The sequence below is a fragment of the Peromyscus eremicus genome, unplaced genomic scaffold (genome assembly GCF_949786415.1).
Source record: "Peromyscus eremicus unplaced genomic scaffold, PerEre_H2_v1 PerEre#2#chrX_unloc_1, whole genome shotgun sequence".
Taxonomy (NCBI): Eukaryota; Metazoa; Chordata; class Mammalia; order Rodentia; family Cricetidae; genus Peromyscus; species Peromyscus eremicus.
In genome coordinates this window covers 938653-959992 of record NW_026734288.1, presented here as the reverse complement: position 1 = coordinate 959992, position 21340 = coordinate 938653, and the positions used below count along the sequence as shown (strand labels likewise).

The 21340-nt window shown below is 37.8% G+C and overlaps 1 protein-coding gene across 1 annotated transcript; it reads left to right on the top strand.

The window, feature by feature from the left end:
* Positions 1-319: 319 nt before the first annotated feature.
* On the top strand, positions 320-3219 carry LOC131900985 (zinc finger protein 120-like; the record flags this gene model as incomplete). The annotated part of the gene is given in 5 exon segments (XM_059252291.1): positions 320-434; positions 637-697; positions 1741-1746; positions 2108-2775; positions 3113-3219. Coding segments are annotated over 5 exon segments (957 nt in total), but the record flags the coding sequence as incomplete, so codon positions are not given.
* Positions 3220-21340: the final 18121 nt, after the last annotated feature.

Below are 21340 nucleotides of genomic sequence, written 5' to 3'. Positions count from 1 at the left end.
TCATACAATTTCTCTGTGTGCTCAGTACTGTTAAAATATTTGCTTGTCACTCTATTTCTGTTAATCGGCATTTTTCTTGCAAGGTGATTTTCAATTCAAAGCATTCAGAAATAATAGATGTAAATCTCCTATTCAGTTTCTTTGTGAAATAACTTGATGATTTCACTGTAATGTCTGAGTTATAGAATATGTGTAGCAGTCACCAGAATTATGTGGCTATTTGTCAAAGAAGCACACATATACAATGATGTATCATGCCTTTTGTTTTATTCATATGGATGACATATTTATGTATGGCATATTTTAGAATACAGTGACCTATAATGATGTGCATGTCAACATCACTCAGGAAGAGTGGGCATTGATGGATCCTTCACAGAAGAATCTCTACAAAGATGTGATGGAGGAGACCTATATGAACCTCACAGCTATAGGTAATACTATAAATTTCCCTTCACATTTTAAATAACGGGACAACTGTTTCTTGGTTATTGATGCTCTTCTCCAATTCTGATTGAGAATGAGGAAGAATGAAATGAATAAATCAGATTTGGTTCTAAGGATCACTGCAGATAATAATGTAAATTTTTCAGCTTCCTGTAATATTTCATACATTTTTCTTGTCCTATATTTTAGGCTACAATTGGGATGATCTTGAAGTTGAAGAACATTGTCAAAGTTCTCAAAAACATGAAAGGTAATTTTCATGTAAAAGCTGATAGAGATGGGCCTGTAGATATATATAATTTATCTGGAAGCCTTAGTGAAATGAAGCAGTGTAAATAATCACAGTTTAAAGTGCATCAATGACAATTAAATGCTCATAAACACATGTACCTCAATGGTAGGTAAGTGAATTATGTTTGCAAGTCATTCTTTTAAGAAGGAAGAAAAAAAAACAATGCCTTAGCAGAAATCACCATTTTAGTAATGGCTTCATCAAAGCTATGCTGTACAACTGACAATCCATTTAGTTTCATAGTTTTCATATTACAAAAGACATACTCATTGAATATGTGATAAGAATATATACACAACCTTGTAATAAGCAAATAGTCCATAGAATATTTACTCATATAGGTGTTTTGCCTTTCTAATTTTAGTTAGATGGGTAGATAGAGTCAAGAGTTAAGGGGAGGGGAGAGTTGTTGTAGAGAAACATTATTCCCTATACCATATATTGATGAAGAACAGAAAGTCCAACTGTAAATGAAATGTAAATATTCTTGTTTTTATTCTTTCTTTAATAGTTATATCATATGTAACTCTGGATACCAGTTCTATGAACATAAGGGTATGGGAAGAAACAATGTCCATCTCTCAATTTCAGAACATAGAATATATGTAGTAGTCTCATGTTGAGTAAACTTGTTGAATGTGATTCAAGTTTACAAACAATTGGTTTTCCAGTTCATTCAGAATAGATCAACAAATACACCACAGAAAAGGCCTATGGGTACTAAGACTGTCTGTGTACATGCTTCTGTTTGTCCTGGTTAACTTTGAACATGTAGCATGACTCACAGTATAGGAAAATTTATCAATGGAATAAGTGAATGTCCAAATTCTCCCAGTTCTCTTCAAATATGTGAAAAACCTCACATATTTGTGAGAAAAATGATGCCATAAATATGAGCCAGGTAATAAAGACTCTTACCATGACAGGCATGTTCAAATATGCAAAGCCATCCTTAATGCAGGGGAACAATGTGAGTGTAAACAACATGCTAAAACATTAAGATATCAGTTCTCTATATATTTAGAACAATTGTAAAATTAATTCATGCAGATATAAAGACTCAACAATGTACTGAATGTGGTAAAGCTTTTGAATTTTCAATTATTCTTGCAGGCATGAAAGAAGTCATACTAGAGAGAAACCACATGAATATACTGAGAGTGATAAAACCTTTGCATGTAGTCTTCCACAAAGGCATGAAAAAACACATACTGGAGAGAAATCCTATGAATATAATCAACGTGGTAAAACATTTACACAACACAGTCATCTTCAAAGGCATGAAACTACACATACTGTTAAAAAACCTTATGGATATAATCAATGTGCGAAAGACTTTGCTCACTGGAAAGTTCTTCAATTGCATAGAATAACACATCCGGGAGAGAAACCCTATGAATGTAATCAATGTGATAAAACCTTTACAGAGCCCAGCCATCTTAAAGTACATAAAAGAACACATACTGGAGAGAAACACTATAAATGTCATCAGTGTGGTAAAGCCTTTGCACGACACAGTGCTCTTCAATTGCATGAAAGAACACATACGGGAGAAAAACCCTATGAATGTAAACAATGTGGTAAAGCTTTTGTACAGTCCAGTCATCTTCAAGTACATAAAAGAACACATACTGGAGAGAAACCCTATGAATGTAATCAATGTGGTAAAGCCTTTACACAGCCCCACAATCTTCAAGTACATAAAAGAACACATACTGGAGAGAAACCCTATGAATGTCATCAGTGTGGGAAGGCTTTTGCTTGTCATAGTGTTCTTCGATTGCATGAAAGAACACATACTGGAGAGAAACCATATGAATGTAATCAGTGTGGTAAAACCTTTGCTCAAAACAATACTCTTCAAAGGCATGAAAGAACACATACTGGAGAGAAACCCTACGAATGTAAACAATGTGGTAAAACCTTTGCACAGTCCAGTCATCTTCAAGTACATAAAAGAACACATACTGGAGAGAAACCCTATTAATGTAATCAGTGTGGTAAAGCCTATGCTTGTCACAATGCTCTTCAATTGCATGAAAGAAAACTATGGGAGAAAAGCCCTATGAATGAAAACAATGTGGTAAAGCTTTTGCATGTTATAGTGATCTTCAAAGGCATAAAAGAACACCTACCGGAGAGAAACTCTATGAATTTAATCAATGTGATAGAGCCTTTTGCTCAGCCCCATAATCTTCAAGTACATAGAAGAACATATACAGGAGAGATGCCCTATGAATGTCATCAGTGTGGTAAAGCCTTTGCTCAAAACAGTGTTCTTCAAAGGCATAAAAGAACACCTACTGGAGAGAAACTCTATGAATTTAATCAATGTGATAGAGCCTTTTGCTCAGCCCCATAATCTTCAAGTACATAGAAGAACACATACAGGAGAGATGCCCTATGAATGTCATCAGTGTGGTAAAGCCTTTGCTCAAAACAGTGTTCTTCAAAGGCATGAAAGAATACATACTGGAGAGAAACCCTATGAATGTCATCAGTGTGGTAAAGCCTTTGCTCAAAACAGTGTTCTTCAAAGGCATGAAAGAATACATACTGGAGAGAAACCCTATGAATGTAATCAGTGTGGGAAAGCCTTTGTTCATCATAGTGCCCTTCAATTGCATGAAATAATTCATAACTGAGGGAAACGATGTGAATATAAACAGTGTGGTAATGCCTTTGTACAGCCCAGTCATCTTCAAGTGTATTAAAGAACACATATTGGAGAGAAATCCTATGAATATAATCAATGTGGTAATGCCTAGTCACAACACAGAGCAACCCTGTAACTGTAAAACTTTTAGTGTGTAATTGGTCTCTTAAAGACTTTGAATATAACATTAGACTTTGAGGATCTGAAAAGAACTCATATCAATGGAAATCTGAATATATATGAATTGGTATGATCTTCATCCAACAAACTTACATTCAATTACACAAGATTAATTATTTTGAAAAAAAAATTAAAACGTGTCAATATGTTCAAGCATTATAATATCTCTTTTTATTTTGTTTACACCTGTCAAACAATATGGACAAAAGAGGGATTGGGGATTCAGCTCAGTGCTAGAGTGCTTGCCTAGCAGGCACAAGTCCCTGGGTTCGATCCTCAGCTCTAAAAAAAATATGGACAAAAGACCTATAAACGAAATGATAATGTAACCCATTTAGATTTCATACTTCTCTTCAAATACATGAAATAATGAATTCTGGTGTAAATTTTCTTAGATGTGTATCATTGCTTTTCTGTTGCTTTGATAATAGACCATATCTAAGTGAACTTAGAAAAGGTTTTAATTTGGCCCTTGGTTCCAGAGCAGTACAAGTACCCCGTAAAAGTGGCATGGAAACAAGTGTCAGACATGGCTGCTAAAGCAGGCAGCTAAGAATTCACATTCTTGTCCTGCAGTATAAAGCAGAAAGTGTAATTAGAAATGGTGTGCAGATATAAATGCTCAGGCCAATCTTCAGGACTGAATTCTTCCAGCAAGGTACCATTTTCTAAATCTTCTCAAATGATGTCACTGACTGAAAATGATAGATTACTCCAACTTCAAGACTGCATGCTTGTTTTCTGTTAAATGGACCAAGTCATTATGGAGAAAATTTCTGTAATCATTTAGATGCTTCAAAACCCATGTTACCAGAATTATAATAGAAAAACATTCATAATTGAAAATTAGTTTAAACATTTGTTTTTATTTTAATTATGCTATATGTGAGTGTCTTCCTCTTTGTATATGCATGTGCGTTTTGGTTCCCAAGAAGGTTAAACTGTTGGAGCTCCTTGTTGCAAGAATTACTGGAAGTCATCCAAAACCAGATCTTGGTCCAGGGAATGAACATGTGTTAAAGTCTTGGCCATGTCTCTATCCCTGTCAATATTTTAAAGCTTTTTTATATTATCTTAATGTCTTTTTTTTATGTTTACAGTGTTCTGCCTGCATGTGTTCCTGCAAGCCAGAAGAGGGCACCAGGTCTCATTACAGATGGTTGTGAGCCATCATGTGGTTGCTGGGAATTGAACTCAGGACCTCTGGAAGAACAGTCAGTGCTCTTAACCTCTGAGCTATCTCTCCAGCCCTTTTTATATTATCTTAATGTCAGGAAACAGATAGGTACTCACATGAAAGAAAACCTCATTTATGTAAACAATTTGGTTAAGACTTTAGACATCACAGTTGTTTTTAATTTCAAGGAAAAAAACCTTGTTTTAAGTCTTTTTCATTGTATATTTGAAGTAAATAAATTATTAACCAGGTTCACCAAAGACTGATGTGAAGATCCCATTGTGGCTTCTATTTTGCAACATGTGAGAAAGATATTGTAGTGTGGAATATGTGTGGCAAATTTAATTAGTAAAGTTTATTTTTGTTCCTTATATTCCTTCTGTGGTGTTTTTCATCTTTTTTTGCACTTTCACTTATTCAGAGGTGTGGCTTCTATTTTGCAACATGTGAGAAAGATATTGAAGTGTGGGATATGTGTGCTAAATTCAATTAGTAAAGTTTATTTTGTGGTCCTTATATTCCTTCTGTGGCATTTGTTCATCTTCTTTTGCACTTTCACTTATTCAGAGGTATTTATCTGCTGCCTTGTACAGAATGTGATGGCTATCATCTAAGTGGTTCATTTTTATTTAACTCTCAGGCAGTATGTGATCACACTTTCAAGTAAGGGTTTCTGTGAAAGGGTAATGGATTTTTGTTCATGGTTTTTTTTATTATTTAATATTCATGGTTGTATTTTTAATATTTAATATTCACAGATGTGCTTCAAAAGTTTGTTATCTAGCCTGGCTTGAATCTCAGTCATTAGCCAGGGATACATTAGAATTCATGATCCTTGTGTGTCAGTCTCTTGAGTACAATTCTAAGGGTAGATGATGTATTATCTATGACTGTTGTTTTGTCATAACAGTAGGGGAATGGGGTTGGCTAAAGAAACCCACTCTGACCCTGGAGCCCAGAACTACGAAAAGATGGCTCAGATATGACCAGTGATAGAAACACTGTTTGGATCAAATAGAAGACATATCTGCCCCTGGTGAACTGACTTTTGAAACCAACCAATCACAGAGCAGGACAGTAGAATTTTTGCACTAGGGCTCAAGACCAGAAAAAGAAACACAGCCCATGTTTAGAACCTGAGCCAGAAAAATGAACCAAAGAAATAGGCCCTGACTCTGAATCTAGTGCCAAAATAACACTCTTGGTCCCTAGAATCAGAGTCAGTAAAAGAAATGAGCCCTGATCTTAGAGGTAGTGTCAAAAAGCCAAGAAAGGCCAGTGGAAAAAATACAGTTCGGCCCTGAAATCAGGGCCATCTCTGTCCCTAGCCCACATAACTGGCCAATCCCTGGGCAAGAAAAAAATAAAAAAACTAACCAATCACAAGTTGACTCTGCCCCCAGGATTTCCTATATAAACCAACCTGCCTGGTCAGTTGTGAGCTGTTCTTTCCATTCTGGTAGAGGCAGATACTCTCCTGGACTCTTTCTTCCCAAATAAATCTCAAAAGAATTTTGAATGTGAAGATCTTCATTCACTGGTACACAGAAGAACCATGCTGGGATGTCACATAGCAGATTGACCAAGGGAGAGCTGAACAGAAGATCCTTGCTGAGATATCCCATAGTAGACACCATTGTTAACACTCAAAATACAGAGGGTATACATGCCACTTTCTCAGCCCCTAGGAATAAAAACAGTAGAAGTGGTCCAAAGCTCCTCAAACCCTCTCACACCCCGAATGTCACCCTTATTTGAGGATGTTTATTCAACCTCTTTGTCACATCCCCTCTTTTTTCAGACGCAAACTACCACATATTAGTTGTTCAATGATGCTCAGCCTGACAGCTTTGGAGAATGTTGGTTATGTGTCCCTCCAGGGTCAAATGCTCATTCACCATTTTGGCCTCACCCATTGTCCTATTAGATTCTCTCACCTTACCATTTGTTAATCACTTCAAGCCAAATGTCTCTACTACCACTTATCTCTCTCACATTCCTCTCTTTGTCATTACAGATGGCTTTAAGTTCTTGGGAATACACTTTGTGTGTACTCTGGATTCTGTAGACTGCAATAATACTATTACCCTTGGTACTAACACCAAGTCACTATGTCAAAACATTCACAATGCCTCTATTCTCTGTGGTACTCATGTTTATCACTGTTTACCTGCTAGGTGGTCTGGGACTCGTACTCTGGTATTACTGTTTTGTAAATTAGGTGTGGTACCTGGTGAAGAGCCTTGCCAATTCCCAACACCAAATTCATAGCAGCAAGGCATGACAAATGAGCCATTCAAATAATACTCTTTCTAGCAGCCTTGGAAATAAGTGCAGGTACAGCCACTGGAATAGAAGGACTAACTACTCCCCTAGATATTTACCATCAGCTCTCTTCATAATTCATCCAGGATTTCCAAAGAGTAGCTCAGACCATCCTTACTTTTCAAGAAATAATTAATTCACTGGCCACTGTAGTATTAAAAAATCAGAGAGGATTAGATTTATTAACAGCAGAAAGAGGTGGTCTTTGTCTCTTTCTTGGGGAAGAGTGTTGCTTTTATGACCATCAATCAGGGATAGTGAAAAATAAGATCCAACAACACCAGATGAATCTTCAAACAAAAAACAGCTTGATGCCCCCAGACAATGGAGCACTAATAGTCAGATATGGAAATGGATTCTGCCTTTCTTATTCCCCCTTTTCTTCTTTTGCCTAGCCATGCAAATTGCACCCTGCCTCATAAACATCTTGGTTAGATTTCTTCAACAACAGATCCAAAATATTTGTAACCGAACTCTGAGCCACTTAATATTACAGGATTACTGGCCCCTATTGATAAAGCCAGATCTGCTGAACCTGTTTACAACCTGAGAAGGAAGATCAAGATTGTTCCAAGAACCTCAATGCCCCAAATCAGTAGGAAACAGTTTAATGATAACCCCCACTTTTCCAGCCCTGAGCTGCCTATTTACACTTTCCAACTCCTAATTCCTTATTACCCTCTCCAAATCCCAGCTGCTTATTACCTTTTGCAACCCTCAGTGGCTTATTTATAAACAAAAAAGGGAGGAATATAGAGGATAAAAACTTGCTAAAGAAACCTACCTTGACCCTGGAGCCCAGGACAAGGAAAAGATGGCTCAGATAAAACTCATGAAAGAAACACAGTTTGGATCAAATCAGAGCCATCTCTGACCCTGGTGAACTGACTTGTGAAACCAACCAATCACAGAGTAGGAGAGTAGAATCCTGTCCCTAGGGCTCATTACCAGGAAAAGAATTACAGCCTATGTTTGAGATCTCAGCCAGAGAAATTAACCCTTCATCTCCAAACCCAGAACTGAGAATATATGTCCTGACTCTGAATCTAGTGCCAAAATAACACTCTTGGTTCCTAGAACCAGAGTCAGTGAAAGAAATGAGCCCTGGTCTTAGAGGTAGTATCAAAAAGCCAAGAAAGAGTAGTAAAATAAACACAGTTTGGCCCTGAAATTAGGACCATCTCTTTCCCTCACCCACAAAACTGGCTAATCCCTATGCAGAAAAAACAAACAAACAATCAAACAACTAACCCATCATGGGTTGACTCTGCCCCCAGGACATCCTTTGTAACAATCCTGCCTTGTCAGTTGTGAGATGTTCTATCCACCCTGGTAGAGGCAGCTACTTTCTGTATTCATCCTTCCCAAATAAATCATGTTCTCAAAAGAGTTTTGGGTGTTACGACCTTCATTCATTGGTGTACAGAAGAACCATACTGAAATATCCCATAGTCGATTGAGCAAGGGGGGAGCTAAATAGAAGATCCTTGCTGAGATGTCTGTGAGTGGACAGAGCAAGAGAGAGCTTAAAAGTAACATTTTTCTCCTGAGCTTGAGGAGATGGCTAAAATTTTGCATTTTCTTAGTCAGGAGAAGCAGAACTTTGCTAGGAAGCCCTCTTAAGTGGGGGCTGAGTGGAAACTCAGCTGTAGTGGCTCTCCACGAGAGGAGCAGGATTGCTCTATCCTGCAGGGAGACAATCTCCCATCATACCATGTATAGCCGGACTTTCCTGAACTGTCAGGATACCCTGACTTTTCCAGTCAGGATGCATTTTGATGCTGAAGTAGTTCCAGGCCTGCCTTTTCTGAGAAATGAGAAAAAAACATTCCTCCAGGGCTGAACTATCTCCTTGCAGTCCCAACCATCAGAGCTGTGCTAAACAGCTCCAGGTGTTTAGGACACCTTCAGGGCAGACCTATTGTTCTGAGCAGTTTGAAGTGTCCAGGATACCTTGCCCTTCAGGGCTGAACTGTCTCCTTTGAGTTCCAGCTGTCAGAGTTGTCATAAGCAGCTCAAGGTGTTTTCTGACTCTCAAGGAGTCAGTACACCTTTCTTCAGAGTTGCAAAACTCACGTTTTGGTAACATAATCTGGGACCAACCCCAGAGTTGTTGCAACCAATTTACTTACAAATACATTTTAATGATGTTAATTTTAAAATACTCAATAGAGAATATGAAAATCATTAAATACTTCATGTATGTATCCAAAGAAATATTTTCATCTATCTGGAAGAGATGTAATAATTTAAGTGAGTCAGTAATCAACTGTATATTTCACAATAAAATTAATTTGCTCTGAATATGTATACATTATTTAAAGTTCATGTATCTTCATGTCCTCATCTGTTAGGCATTTGGTACTTCATCCCAAAGTATTGTCTTCTAAGATGATTATCCAGAGATGCCAGATAATGTAATAGCAGTGAGATATATTTTGTGGGGTCTACTTTTGTCCAACTTCACATGGTGATCAGCATAACATTACAGACTTGCACAAGAAATACATTTCCAACACAGAGGTCTCACTGATGCTCAAATAGAATTAGTTGTAATATTAAATGAATAAAATAGCATCTTTTCAGATTGTAAACATATTTTCATTGAAAGATTATGCAAAATAGGGGAAATTGAATGATAAATCCTATTCGCAAATGAAAATGACATATTGGCATCTCTTTTGTTTTTCTTTTTATTGCTTGTTAAATTATTTAGTTTATTCTGAGGACCAAAGATTTGTTCATAGCACTTTCTCAGACCAACAAGTAAATGTGAGAGAATAGCTTGAATGTAAGTAAGTAGTCATTGATACTTATGAATTCATGATTTCATTTGGGCTTAGATTTGCATGGCTGTAACTTTATCATTTGGAAGAGGGTAGCATGCCACTTTCTCTTAGTTTGAGGTCAGCTTGGTCCATATAGTGAGTTCCAGTACACCCAGGGATATGTAGAGATACCCTATCTCCACAAACTTCCAAAAATTAATAGAAATATCAAATTATGGAAGTTATCATAATATAATCTGACTGGACTCTGACTTGTTTCAACCAAAAGTTTTGTTATCTTTACTCACCTTAAGGGAACTTTGTTAACAATGAAAATAAGACACTATGTGGAGAGTCCTTTTACAGAAGTATAGAAAGCCATTGAATTCTTTGAAAATCCTCTGGGGACTTTTACCACATTTAAATGAGAAAAGACAAAAGGAGCAATGGGGCATTTTCATCTTTGGTATTTTAATGATGTATTTGGAAGCTGGAGAGTTTGCTCAATATTACTTTCTTAGGTACCCCAGTTTGGTTCATAGCATCTACCTCAAATGGCTCAGAACTACCCTTATATGCAGATCAAAGAGATGTGATGCATTCTTCTGGCCTCCTAGAGCACAAGATATGCAAAAGGTGAAAAGACAGATATTTATGTGTCCATATTTTCAAAAATTTTTTCTTTATATATATGTTATGTTCAAAAAGGATTACATTTAATTTAGGCATATAAGTTTAGCCAGTGTATATATCAGTTGTATGCCAGGTACCAGTAGAGGTCACAACAGTGTCTGTTTCTCAGTGCCTGTAGTTACAGACAGTTGTGAGCAGTCTCTTCGTGTTTGGGAATCAAAGTCAGGCCCCTGTGGATGAGCAGTCAGTACTCATAAGTGTTGAGCAAACTATTTAGCCACATGAACATTTCATTAAAGCAGTAAAACATGACTGGATAATCCTGAATTCATCTTTACTTCAGCCCTGATGATCCAGAAGAGATACAAGCTGATATCATCATTAACTCATTTAGATTGCATGCTTAAATAAGTTTCCATACCTATATATGCACAAAATAAAAGAAGAGTACAAAATGATCAGGAGTGGAATTCACAATCCAAATCTTAAAAGTAGCTGACAGCTTGATCAAAGCCACAAGATTGAGTTTATCACCAGGGTCATAAATGAGCAGCAATGCAAGCAGACAAGAGTATATGTCATGTGTACTCTTGCTGGAATTTATACCTCCTATACAGAGACAAAAAGAACTTGCAGGTACAAAAACTGATCTGTCTGAAGGAGTTCATATGCTGCTTTTCTGATTCCCAAAAAACCCTTCAGTTAGGAACCTTTTTTTTTTGTTGTGACTTCAGATGACATCCAGGTTGTCAGGAGATCCTGAGAGTTAAACAGAAGTCACTCTAAGAGTTGGACACTCAGGCATTTACAAAGAGCTATAAAGTATGGAGGTATTGTTAGGGAGGGAACTTTGGGTGTAAAAGCCAAAATATCAACTGATCAGAGAACAATGCTTAGTGTGTACCTGAGGACAAGCTGATTCAAACTGTGCCATGTTTATCCAATCACCTGTGATGGGTTAGCCATACCCAGGTCTTCTGCTTTTTCCTTTTTTTTTTTTTTGGCAACTACCTGTACCTGTGAGTGATGATAATCTGCTCTCTCCACTTTGCATCTCTCCTTAGACCTTAATGTGCCTCACTCTCCACCCTGACATCTCGGCAATTGGCCTGCATGGCAAAAGTAAGCAGGTTCTTACTTTTTTTGACTCACAACTAGTGAGACAGTGGAACCCATGAACTTGTAATTTCCCTGGGAATCCCATTGTGTGAAAAGACTGAGTCCTCAGGATAAAAATGTTTCTAGAAATATTTACTACTTATCTGACCACATGGCTAGAGAGACAGGACCTGAAAATGGGGGAAGGTTTTAGAGATGGGAAAATTCATTGTATGACTTCATTAGATTACTCATTTTTGTTTATCTTTGCCTTCTAAACCTTTTAAGAACTCAAGAATGGATTATGTACCTTATATATCTATAACCAAATTAGTATAACTGAATAAATATCATGTTTTCATTGTTCATTAGTAATGTGCTTTTTTTGCTTTTTGATTCTTTTCTTCTTTTTTTTCTTTCTCCTTTTTGTTTTAAAGTATAATATTAGTAAATATCCTTGTGTGACTCATGGTATAGACTAAACTGTTCTAGGACACCAGAGAGATCTGCCCACCTTGCTTCCAGAGTGAATGCATTATAAGTGGGCACATCACAAGTGGATAACTTGTTTTACATCATTTTACTCAGATGAATGTCTGAGGCTGGTGTCAAGGGCACAAGCTCTGGCCCTTACTTCAGTAACAGAAGATGGCTCCCATAAGATTGATCCCTCCTGCTTTCAAGTCTACTGTCTTCCAACTATGACCAATATTGTCTTACTTTATGAATGATTCTGTTATAACTCATCAAATGAGTAAATGTGGGTTCTGCCTATATTCTCCAGATGATGAAACCCATGTTCAAAAAATATTTGATTTTGTATATGGTTAAGTGTTTCTGCTCATCTCACTTATGCTGTTATTCTAATGCCTCACTAAATACAGTTGAAGCCCAGGTCAGATACAATGGCTCCAACCAGTAATCATGGTATTTAGAATTTGAGGCAGAAATTTCAAGATTTCAAAGTCATCCAAGGTGAACATGGTCAATTGAGTATGGTGTGAAGCACATGGAACCAAGAGAAGTGTGACTGGTTGAAGTCTTTAGTGTTCTATGCAGTTCTAGAGCTACAAAACCATAGCTACAGTGAGTGTCTGCTGAAGTTTTGATAACCCAGGTTTTCTATTTCTGGTAATGTTTCCTGACTACTGCAGCCTAGATCACTTTGGGGGTAGATTCCTGATGCTCATTAAAAAGTAGAATACTCCTGTAGGTGACAGAATTAGCCTTGGTTAAGGATAAACTCCCTAAATGCTTATCTAATCCTGTGTGTTCAGTACTGTAACCAATACACAACCAACAGAAATGGACTCATTTGCTGTGGGATGGTCTGTATGTCAAGTGTGTTGCTGATTGGTCAGTAAATAAATCACTGATTGGCCATTGGCTAGGCAGGAAGTATAGGCGGGACAAGGAAAAGAATTCTGGCTGAGAGAGAGACACTGCCAGCCGCCATCAGGACAAGGAAGATGTAAGGTACCAGTAAGCCATGAGCCATGTGGCAAAGTAAAGATTAATAGAAATGGGCTAAATATAAGAGTAAGAGCTAGACAATAACAGGCCTGAGCTAATGGCCAAGCAGTTTAAATAATGTAAGAGTCTGTGTGTTTATTTTATAAGTGGGCTCTGGGACTGGCGGGACTTGGTGGCGGGAGCTGGAGAGAAATTCTCCAGCCTGAGAGAGATTTGCCCTGACCGTGGGCCAGGCAGGAAAACTCTAGCTACAAATGGCGTCCAACGTGTTGGCAAGAGTTTCCACCTAAAACCTGAGTAAAAAGATTCTAAAACGGACCTAAAAACAGCTTCCTAATTGTCTCTCTCAAATAAGCGGCAGTTGCCGGTTTGAGCTACTGGCGGGTTCCTAGCGTGCGCTCTCGACCTGCAGTATGGTGGGAATGAGGCCTCTGCAAGTAGCACATTAAACTGTGTGGTGAATTTAGCCTTTGCTAGTACAAAACAAAAAAGAGGTTTCTGGGCTACACGCTACTTTGGTAAAAGTGTAGACCCACTATTTCTGAGAGTTATGGCTCCCAGAGCTGGCGGAAAGCGGACCGCCGCCATGTTGGGAAGCTGAAGTGGGTGGAGCCAGCAGCCACTGCGCCGTTTCAGGCTTAGAAGGCTGAAGTTTAAAAGGAATAGGCTCAAGCTAATATAAAAAAATAAGCCACGTAAAGATGACTACCACACAGAGAATCTGGATTACGTTCTCTTTGATATTCGTAACTGCAGAAAAACATTTGATTGTAAAAGCTGTTGAGTTATGCCAAAATGTATATTTTAAAGGTACCTTGACTTCAAAATTTGGATATAAGGATATGTTGCTTTGGAAAAGAGTCTCTGCTTTTGTTTCCACAGAAAGCCAGAGACTATGGATTTGTTCCAGATTAAGATACATCAGGTTTGACCAGCCAAGACCCCCTGAAAGGTCTCCAGTGACACCATGGCCCAGATGATTCAACATCCAGAATGGTTTCAAGGCAACTGGCTCAGACGATACAGCCTCATGGACTACTCCATGATCCTAAAATTTTCTTCGTGTCCCCATAAGATACAGCGCCCCCCTCCAGCAGGAAGTAGTAAGAGAAGCTACGCCCAAATTCCCAAATATACCAAGCTGGCTTTAGAGATGGAATTGGCTCACTCCCCCTCTAAACCCAGACATATTGCTCAAAAAAAAAATGGTTAAGAGATTCTTGTGTCCCAAATCAGAAGAGCCCTCTGGTGTGGGACAGAGAAAAACCAATATTTTTATTTAAAGCAGGTTGATTATAAATACAATCTCTTTCTAAAGAAAAAAAAGGGGATAGTTTAGATATGATAGGATGAAAGGGTAGATTAATGAACCTACTTTTAAAGAGTAACAACTTGTTTAAAATGTTTTACATTGCTATAGATTTTAGTTTATTGATACAAATTTAAACTTAATTGTGTTATACTGTATATATATTTCTATTCTTGTTTGAGGTATTATGTTTATGTAACTCATTTAAAATTGTAATGGATAATTAAAAAATAGATTAATAGTTAGTCATCTATGATAATATTTGTAGCCATGTTAGTTAAGTCTTCTAGGTATACATAGATATATTTCAGATAGATAGGTAGTCTTCAAACACTTCAAAGACCTACAGAATATGGCATTTAAAATGTTTTAAAAGTTTAGACTTTTTGGACAGTGAGACATGTCTGCTCCTGACAGCACCGATTTACTTCAGAGAGGAGGATGGGCATCGAAGACACTCCATATGGAGTTTATCTTCACCTTGACAAAAATAGCCATTTGGGCAAGAAACTGTTCTTGCCTGGACTGCCTGATCAACTGGACATGCAGGACCCATACAAAGGTGACCACTGAACTTTGCTTGACAAAATGGTCCTTCAGGTTCCTGCTTTGCAGAGAAAACTGCCAGACATTCTACAAGACACAGAAAAAAGTGAATAAGAGACTCTAGGCCTGTGGGCTGAAGACAGATGCCCCAACTTTACAAGAAAACTTTGCATGACTGTCCAGGCTCAGCTGTCTCTGTCTACCCTACAAGACTCCTAAAAGTTGCTTATATCCTTCTCCATTTCTCAGGTAGTAGTATATCCTTCTGAGGTCTTTGATGTGGTTAAAGACTAGATACTTACAATTTTCCTTAGTTATAATAAAAGATAAGTTAGATATAAAACCTTAAACTTACAAATATAAGATAGATAGGATCTCTTCTTTAATATTGTAACTGTAATTCTTGCTTGATAATTGTTTTGTTATATGTAATTTTACTATGTTAAAGTTAAAACCTTCCTTTTTAAGAAAAGAAAAGGGGAAGTGCTGTGGGATGGTCTGTATGTCAAGTGTGTTGCTGATTGGTCAGTAAATAAATCACTGATTGGCCATTGGCTAGGCAGGAAGTATAGGCGGGACAAGGAAAAGAATTCTGGCTGAGAGAGAGACACTGCCAGCTGCCATCAGGACAAGGAAGATGTAAGGTACCAGTAAGCCATGAGCCATGTGGCAAAGTAAAGATTAATAGAAATGGGCTAAATATAAGAGTAAGAGCTAGACAATAACAGGCCTGAGCTAATGGCCAAGCAGTTTAAATAATGTAAGAGTCTGTGTGTTTATTTTATAAGTGGGCTCTGGGACTGGCGGGACTTGGTGGCGGGAGCTGGAGAGAAATTCTCCAGCCTGAGAGAGATTTGCCCTGACCGTGGGCCAGGCAGGAAAACTCTAGCTACACTCATTAGGTTTTATTCATATATTTGTCCATACTTAATTTCTGAATGCTTAACAAGGAAGAAACTAGGGAAGAATTTGAGGAAAAGAATGGAGAGAGGACAAAAAAGGGGAAAGCAATACAATACATTTTAGTTAATGTATGTATGAAAATAAATTTTAAATAAAAAAGCAGCAAGAGAGATGGCTTAGAAATTAAGAGCACTGGGTGCTTTTACAGAGGACAGAGGTTCCATTCCCAGAAACCAACTGGTAGCTTACTAACTTTTTTAACACTAATTTTACAGGTTCTGATGCCCTCTTTTGGCCATTGCGTGTACTGCACACAGACATTTGCAGGCAAACAGCCATATTCATAAAATGAAAATAAAGTTTAAAAATAAATAATTCTGGCTGGGCGTTGGTGGTGCACACCTTTAATCCCAGCACTTGGGAGGCAGAGGCAGGCAGATCTCTGTGAGTTCGAGGCCTTTGTGGGCTACAGAGTGAGTTCCAGTAAAGGCAGAAAGCTACAGAGAGAAACCCTGTCTTGAAAAAATAATTTATATATATATACACACACAATGATGTCAAAGCCCTGAGACAGACAGCAGGCAAGGCTATTTAAAATGAACTCCTTCCCAACTTTTATGGAAACAACTGTGTGCTTCCTTTGAGGCAGCGTGCTTAGAGCAAAGTGCAGCCCTATTCTGAGTTATGCATAGCTCAGTAGGACAGTTCATCTAAAACACCATCCACCATACTAATATTTGACTTTCTTTGGTGTTTTTATATTTGTGTTCTCTGCCTTTTGTATGTGTGAGAATTAGAGACAATGACACATCTTTTTAATGTATTGATACATATTTTAATTGTAGATTATAATTTGATCTAAAACACAGATATTTCTCTATATATCTTCGTCTGCCTAATAGCTACACTTGTCATATTTAGATTGTTCAAAGTATGGGTTGTGGTCTGGTCCTAAGAGAGATATAAGGAAGATATCGCATATATAATGCAAAATCTGTTCTAGACGTGCTCCTCTTGTAGCATTAGCCAGAGATGGATGCACAATGTTACTAAATAGAGTTTTGCTCATTAATAATTCAAGTATATGGAGTGATTCGTTTCTAGGAAGACATTAATTGTAAAACAGCTGTACACACAGTCATTAAGAAAATGATTCTGAGTCAAGCTCTCCTTATGTTAATTATGGTGACCATGATCCCAGTCAGTTGCTTCTCTGGGAAATGACCTTACTGTCCTCTTGATTAAATAAACTAAATTCTTAAAAGGCTCTACCAACAGTGAGTTTTAGAATTACCCATTTGAGTCATGTATTCAACTGTCTATTGCAGTAACTGGTAAAAGATTTACATGTGAAGCATGGTTTCTGCCTTCAGAACAGAATAGGAAGAATAATTTATGTGTACACTGCAGGGGGAAAGAAGATAGGCAATTAACTGCTGGAGTTACCATTATGAAATAGGACCTGATTGTGGTAGGGCTACTGATTTGTAATTTCTCACCATGTATTATTTCACATCATGTTAATGAAGGCAGGCCAGATTAGTGGGTATAAAATTTGGAAAGGTTCTTTTAAGCCAATGAATACTGAATTTCTAACTAGTGGGCTCTCCTTGGCAGATATATTTAATCGTGTTTTTCACTGTTAAGTCAGCTCACACAGTTGAGACACAGGTCATTGACTGTAGATGTGTGTAGCAGCTGACAAAGCTCAGCAGCTAGCATAATACATAGTGCAAAGTCAAACAGTTGGTTTTAATGCCAGTTCTGTACCAGGGAATGGCCTGCTCCTTATCAAAGTCAGGATTGCTATGTGTTTTTTTTCAATTATATTTATATTTTTTAAATGTCAATTATTAGTTTCACTATTTAAATTTGATTTTCTTTGATTGTATCATTCCTCTAATCTCTTGTTTGTTTTATTTTACATATTTCTCCATCATTAAGAATTTCTTTGCTTTTTTCTAGATGTTGGTTAATTTTTTTTTCTATTTACAGCATGTTCTTCTGTATCTCAGACTTTTCTCACACAATGTAATGGAGAATTGCTTTGTTCATTTAATCCTGACTCTGCTATTGAGGGCTGGGAAGGCAGTCCTGCCATTCCTTCTATTTTGGGTCTTGGCTGATCAGTAAGAAAGAAAAATAGACCAGTGAATGAGTATCCTCCAAACTATCTGGCATTTTTTGGGAGCTTACAAGTGAAGAGGGACCTGTGCAATAATTGATTTTACAGATCAACTTTAATCAGGATTAGACACAGTAAATAAAAAGATGAGCAAGAAAGTTGGTGAAACCTTTCCTGCTCTGACAATAGATGACATTAGTAATGAATTCTGAAGTAATCAATGTTAGATGATCAATAACTGTCCTGACTGCCCAAGACCAAGCAATCAAGAATCTAGTTAAAGAACATGAAATGAAATTACTGTAGTTAACTCTAGTTGAACAACAACAAAAAAGAAGACCTGAATATAATGGTGTGATCCTGACTAACAAGACTGTTATCTTCCAGATTTAAGATGTTTATCCTGAGAGAAAAGCTATGAGTAGTCCTTGTGCTCTAATGGAAATCTCTAGTCTCTGGAGCTCATGGCCATAAGGTCTGTTTCAATTTCTTAACATAAATTTGGGGATTATTATTTCATCATCTTCACCATCCATTCCCTGCCTCTAAGCACAAATGTGTCAGGCATTCTAGGCTGGGCCTTGCCTGCTCAGTGAGAAGGCAAAAGGAACAAGGAAATTAACATTTTCGTTCATTCCAGAGTTTTCTTTATGAGAAGGGGCATTGCAGAGGTGCTTGGGTAAGAATAGAAATTCACTGTCCACATATTACAACCAGTGGGGTTCACAGTACAGAAAGGGAGGGATAGAAAGAAGCCATAAAATTTTCCAGTTTTCGCTGTAGTTTGGGTTGCCAATGTGCAATTAATTAATCAATTATCAGTGATAGATAAATGTCCTGAGTGATCATTTCTTGGACTCCACTAACTAGGTCCCTTGTCCAGGAGATTGACATATCCCCACTGAAACATTAGTTCTGTACCCAGGACAAAGATCCAGTTCTCCTGAACAGGGCCCTTTTAACAGGCTTTCATTACTACTTTTAACTTTTCTCCTTCCTAAGGCATGTAGAATCACTTAGCTTTAGAGATCAGAGCTCCTAAAATGCTTTTGACATCTTGGCCTCTGTAAAGGATGAAATCCTCAGAATCCCAGTGACACTTCTGGCTATTGGTTAAGAAAGCAACATCTTACTTTTCTTTGGGGTTTTTTTTTATCTTAAATTGTCCAGTTGATTTTCACCTCCAGTTCTTATGAGACTTCCCTCTGAAGGTTTACGTGTAACTGCCATTATGGGATGGGGCAGTGGCTGATGTGTTTTTTTTTTCCAACTGAATTTCATTAATCAGGTGAAAGTATTGGAATACCCTTCCAGAGGGCCATTTGTCACGACCAAACTCTCAATTGTAGACAGGAAAGGAATTCTTTTACTGGTGTCCCAGTAAAACTGCATGGCCATAGCAGGCTTCTTGCTATCTAATTCTTCTATCTTAAATTAACCCATGTCTATTAATCTATAAGTTACCACGTGGCTTGTGGCTACCAGTACCTTACATCTCACTTGTTATGGCAGCGGCTGGCAGTGTCTCTCTGCCTCAGCCTCCCCCTTCCAAGAATTCTCCTCTCTCATTGTCCCACCTATACTTCCTGCCAGGCTACTGGCCAATCAGTGTTTTATTTATTATCCAATCAGATCAACATGTTTACCATACAGAACATCCGACAGCAATTTTATAATTTATATATGGCTCTGCATGATTTTTATGTAAGAATTCCCCTAAGTGTCACCACTTTTACATTATGATCATGTTCAGAAAAGGATTGGTTAACCTAGCCTGCTTAGGAATATGGACACCTCTACATGATCATGTCCAGCTTCCATATGTACATGCTTCCTTTGTTTAGCAAAAGCATTGGAAAAGTATTCCATACTTTACCATCCACCTGCAGGTAAAAAAAATTTCCCCTTTCTTCCATCTTGGATATTGTGATGGCTATTCTTGGGGGTCAAACAGACTACCTCAGCAATTAACTAAAACCAAAAGAGTTGCGTACACCTGTGAGGAATTTTTGAAATGTTTTGATATTAAAGAACCATCTTTAATCTAGAACATTTGAGGTGATATCCACCTTTAGCTGCTTGGTGTCTGTGCACACTTTTAAGTCCAGCACTGAGGAGACAGAATCTGAGGTTTCTGAGTTTGAGGTCAGCCTGGTCTACAGAATGAGTTCCTGGGATACACAGATGAATCCAGTCTCAAAAACATCAAAAAAAAATCAAAGAAAGTATAAGCTCCACCTTTAATCTGGATCATACTTTCAGGTGGCAGCCTACATACATGAAGAACACAGAAGGAGTAATATCTGTAGCCCTGGCTGTGGCTACCAAGATCATTCTTTTTCTTTTTCTTTTTTTTTTTTCTTTTCTTCTTTTTTTTTTTTTGGTTTTTCGAGACAGGGTTACTCTGTATAGCATTGCACCTTTCCTGGAACTCTCTCTGTAGCCCAGGGCAGCCTTAAACCCACAGAGATCTGCCTGCCTCTGCCTCCCAAGTGCTGGGATTAAAGGCTTGTACCACCACTGCCCAGCTCCAAGTTCATTCTTTTACCAGCATTAGAGCCTACTTCCTTAGAATTGTATTGTATACTAAAGACCAGCTGAGATATACAGCCTCATGAACTGGACAACTACTGAATTCTCCAAACTTCCATTGGTAGCAGCCACTGATAGACTACTTGAACCACAGTTTGTGAGACATTCTAATAAATCCATTTTCTTCTTACGTAGAGAGATTCATTCTACCAGTCCTTTTCAGGTAGAGAACCTTGAATAATGCAGTTTTTTTCCTTCACCTGGCCACTGAGGAAGATGTGCTGACTAACCATAATGTTCATAAACACATTCTTCCTAGTTCAGTTATTCTCTAAATATTAAACTATCCATGATGGCTACTCTGTATTATTATTCATTTGCCAACAGTTTGTTCTGAATTTCTGGAATAAAATTCCTAAAGCAATGGACCTATTTTCTTGGTTGTGATGAAGTTCCTGCTTTTCTTTGTTGGCTGTCTGAAGTCCCTATGACAACCAGGTAAAAAGTACCTTCAGTTCACCTGATGTCAGTATTATGTCACATAATAAACACTCTCCTTGTGTGTCTTTAAATTGCTCTTTAGTTTTTATTCTGGGATCCCTTTTACCTGTGTGACAGGAAATCACTCCACCCCATATAATTTACTGGACTGTACAAGCTAGCTAGCCACATTCTGTCCAGGAAGAAGAAGGTGAAGTTCCTATGGAGTCCAGGAAGTAAGCAGGGTCAGCTATTGGAACCAGGGATAAGTGCTATTAATGTGCATATCTATGTTGATTTAAAAAAACAATTTTGTCTAGAGTAGAAGGAAGAATCAGGAAGCATGTACTGTGTCTTTAAGCACACTCTAACCATGAGGGAGGTACTCTTGTCACT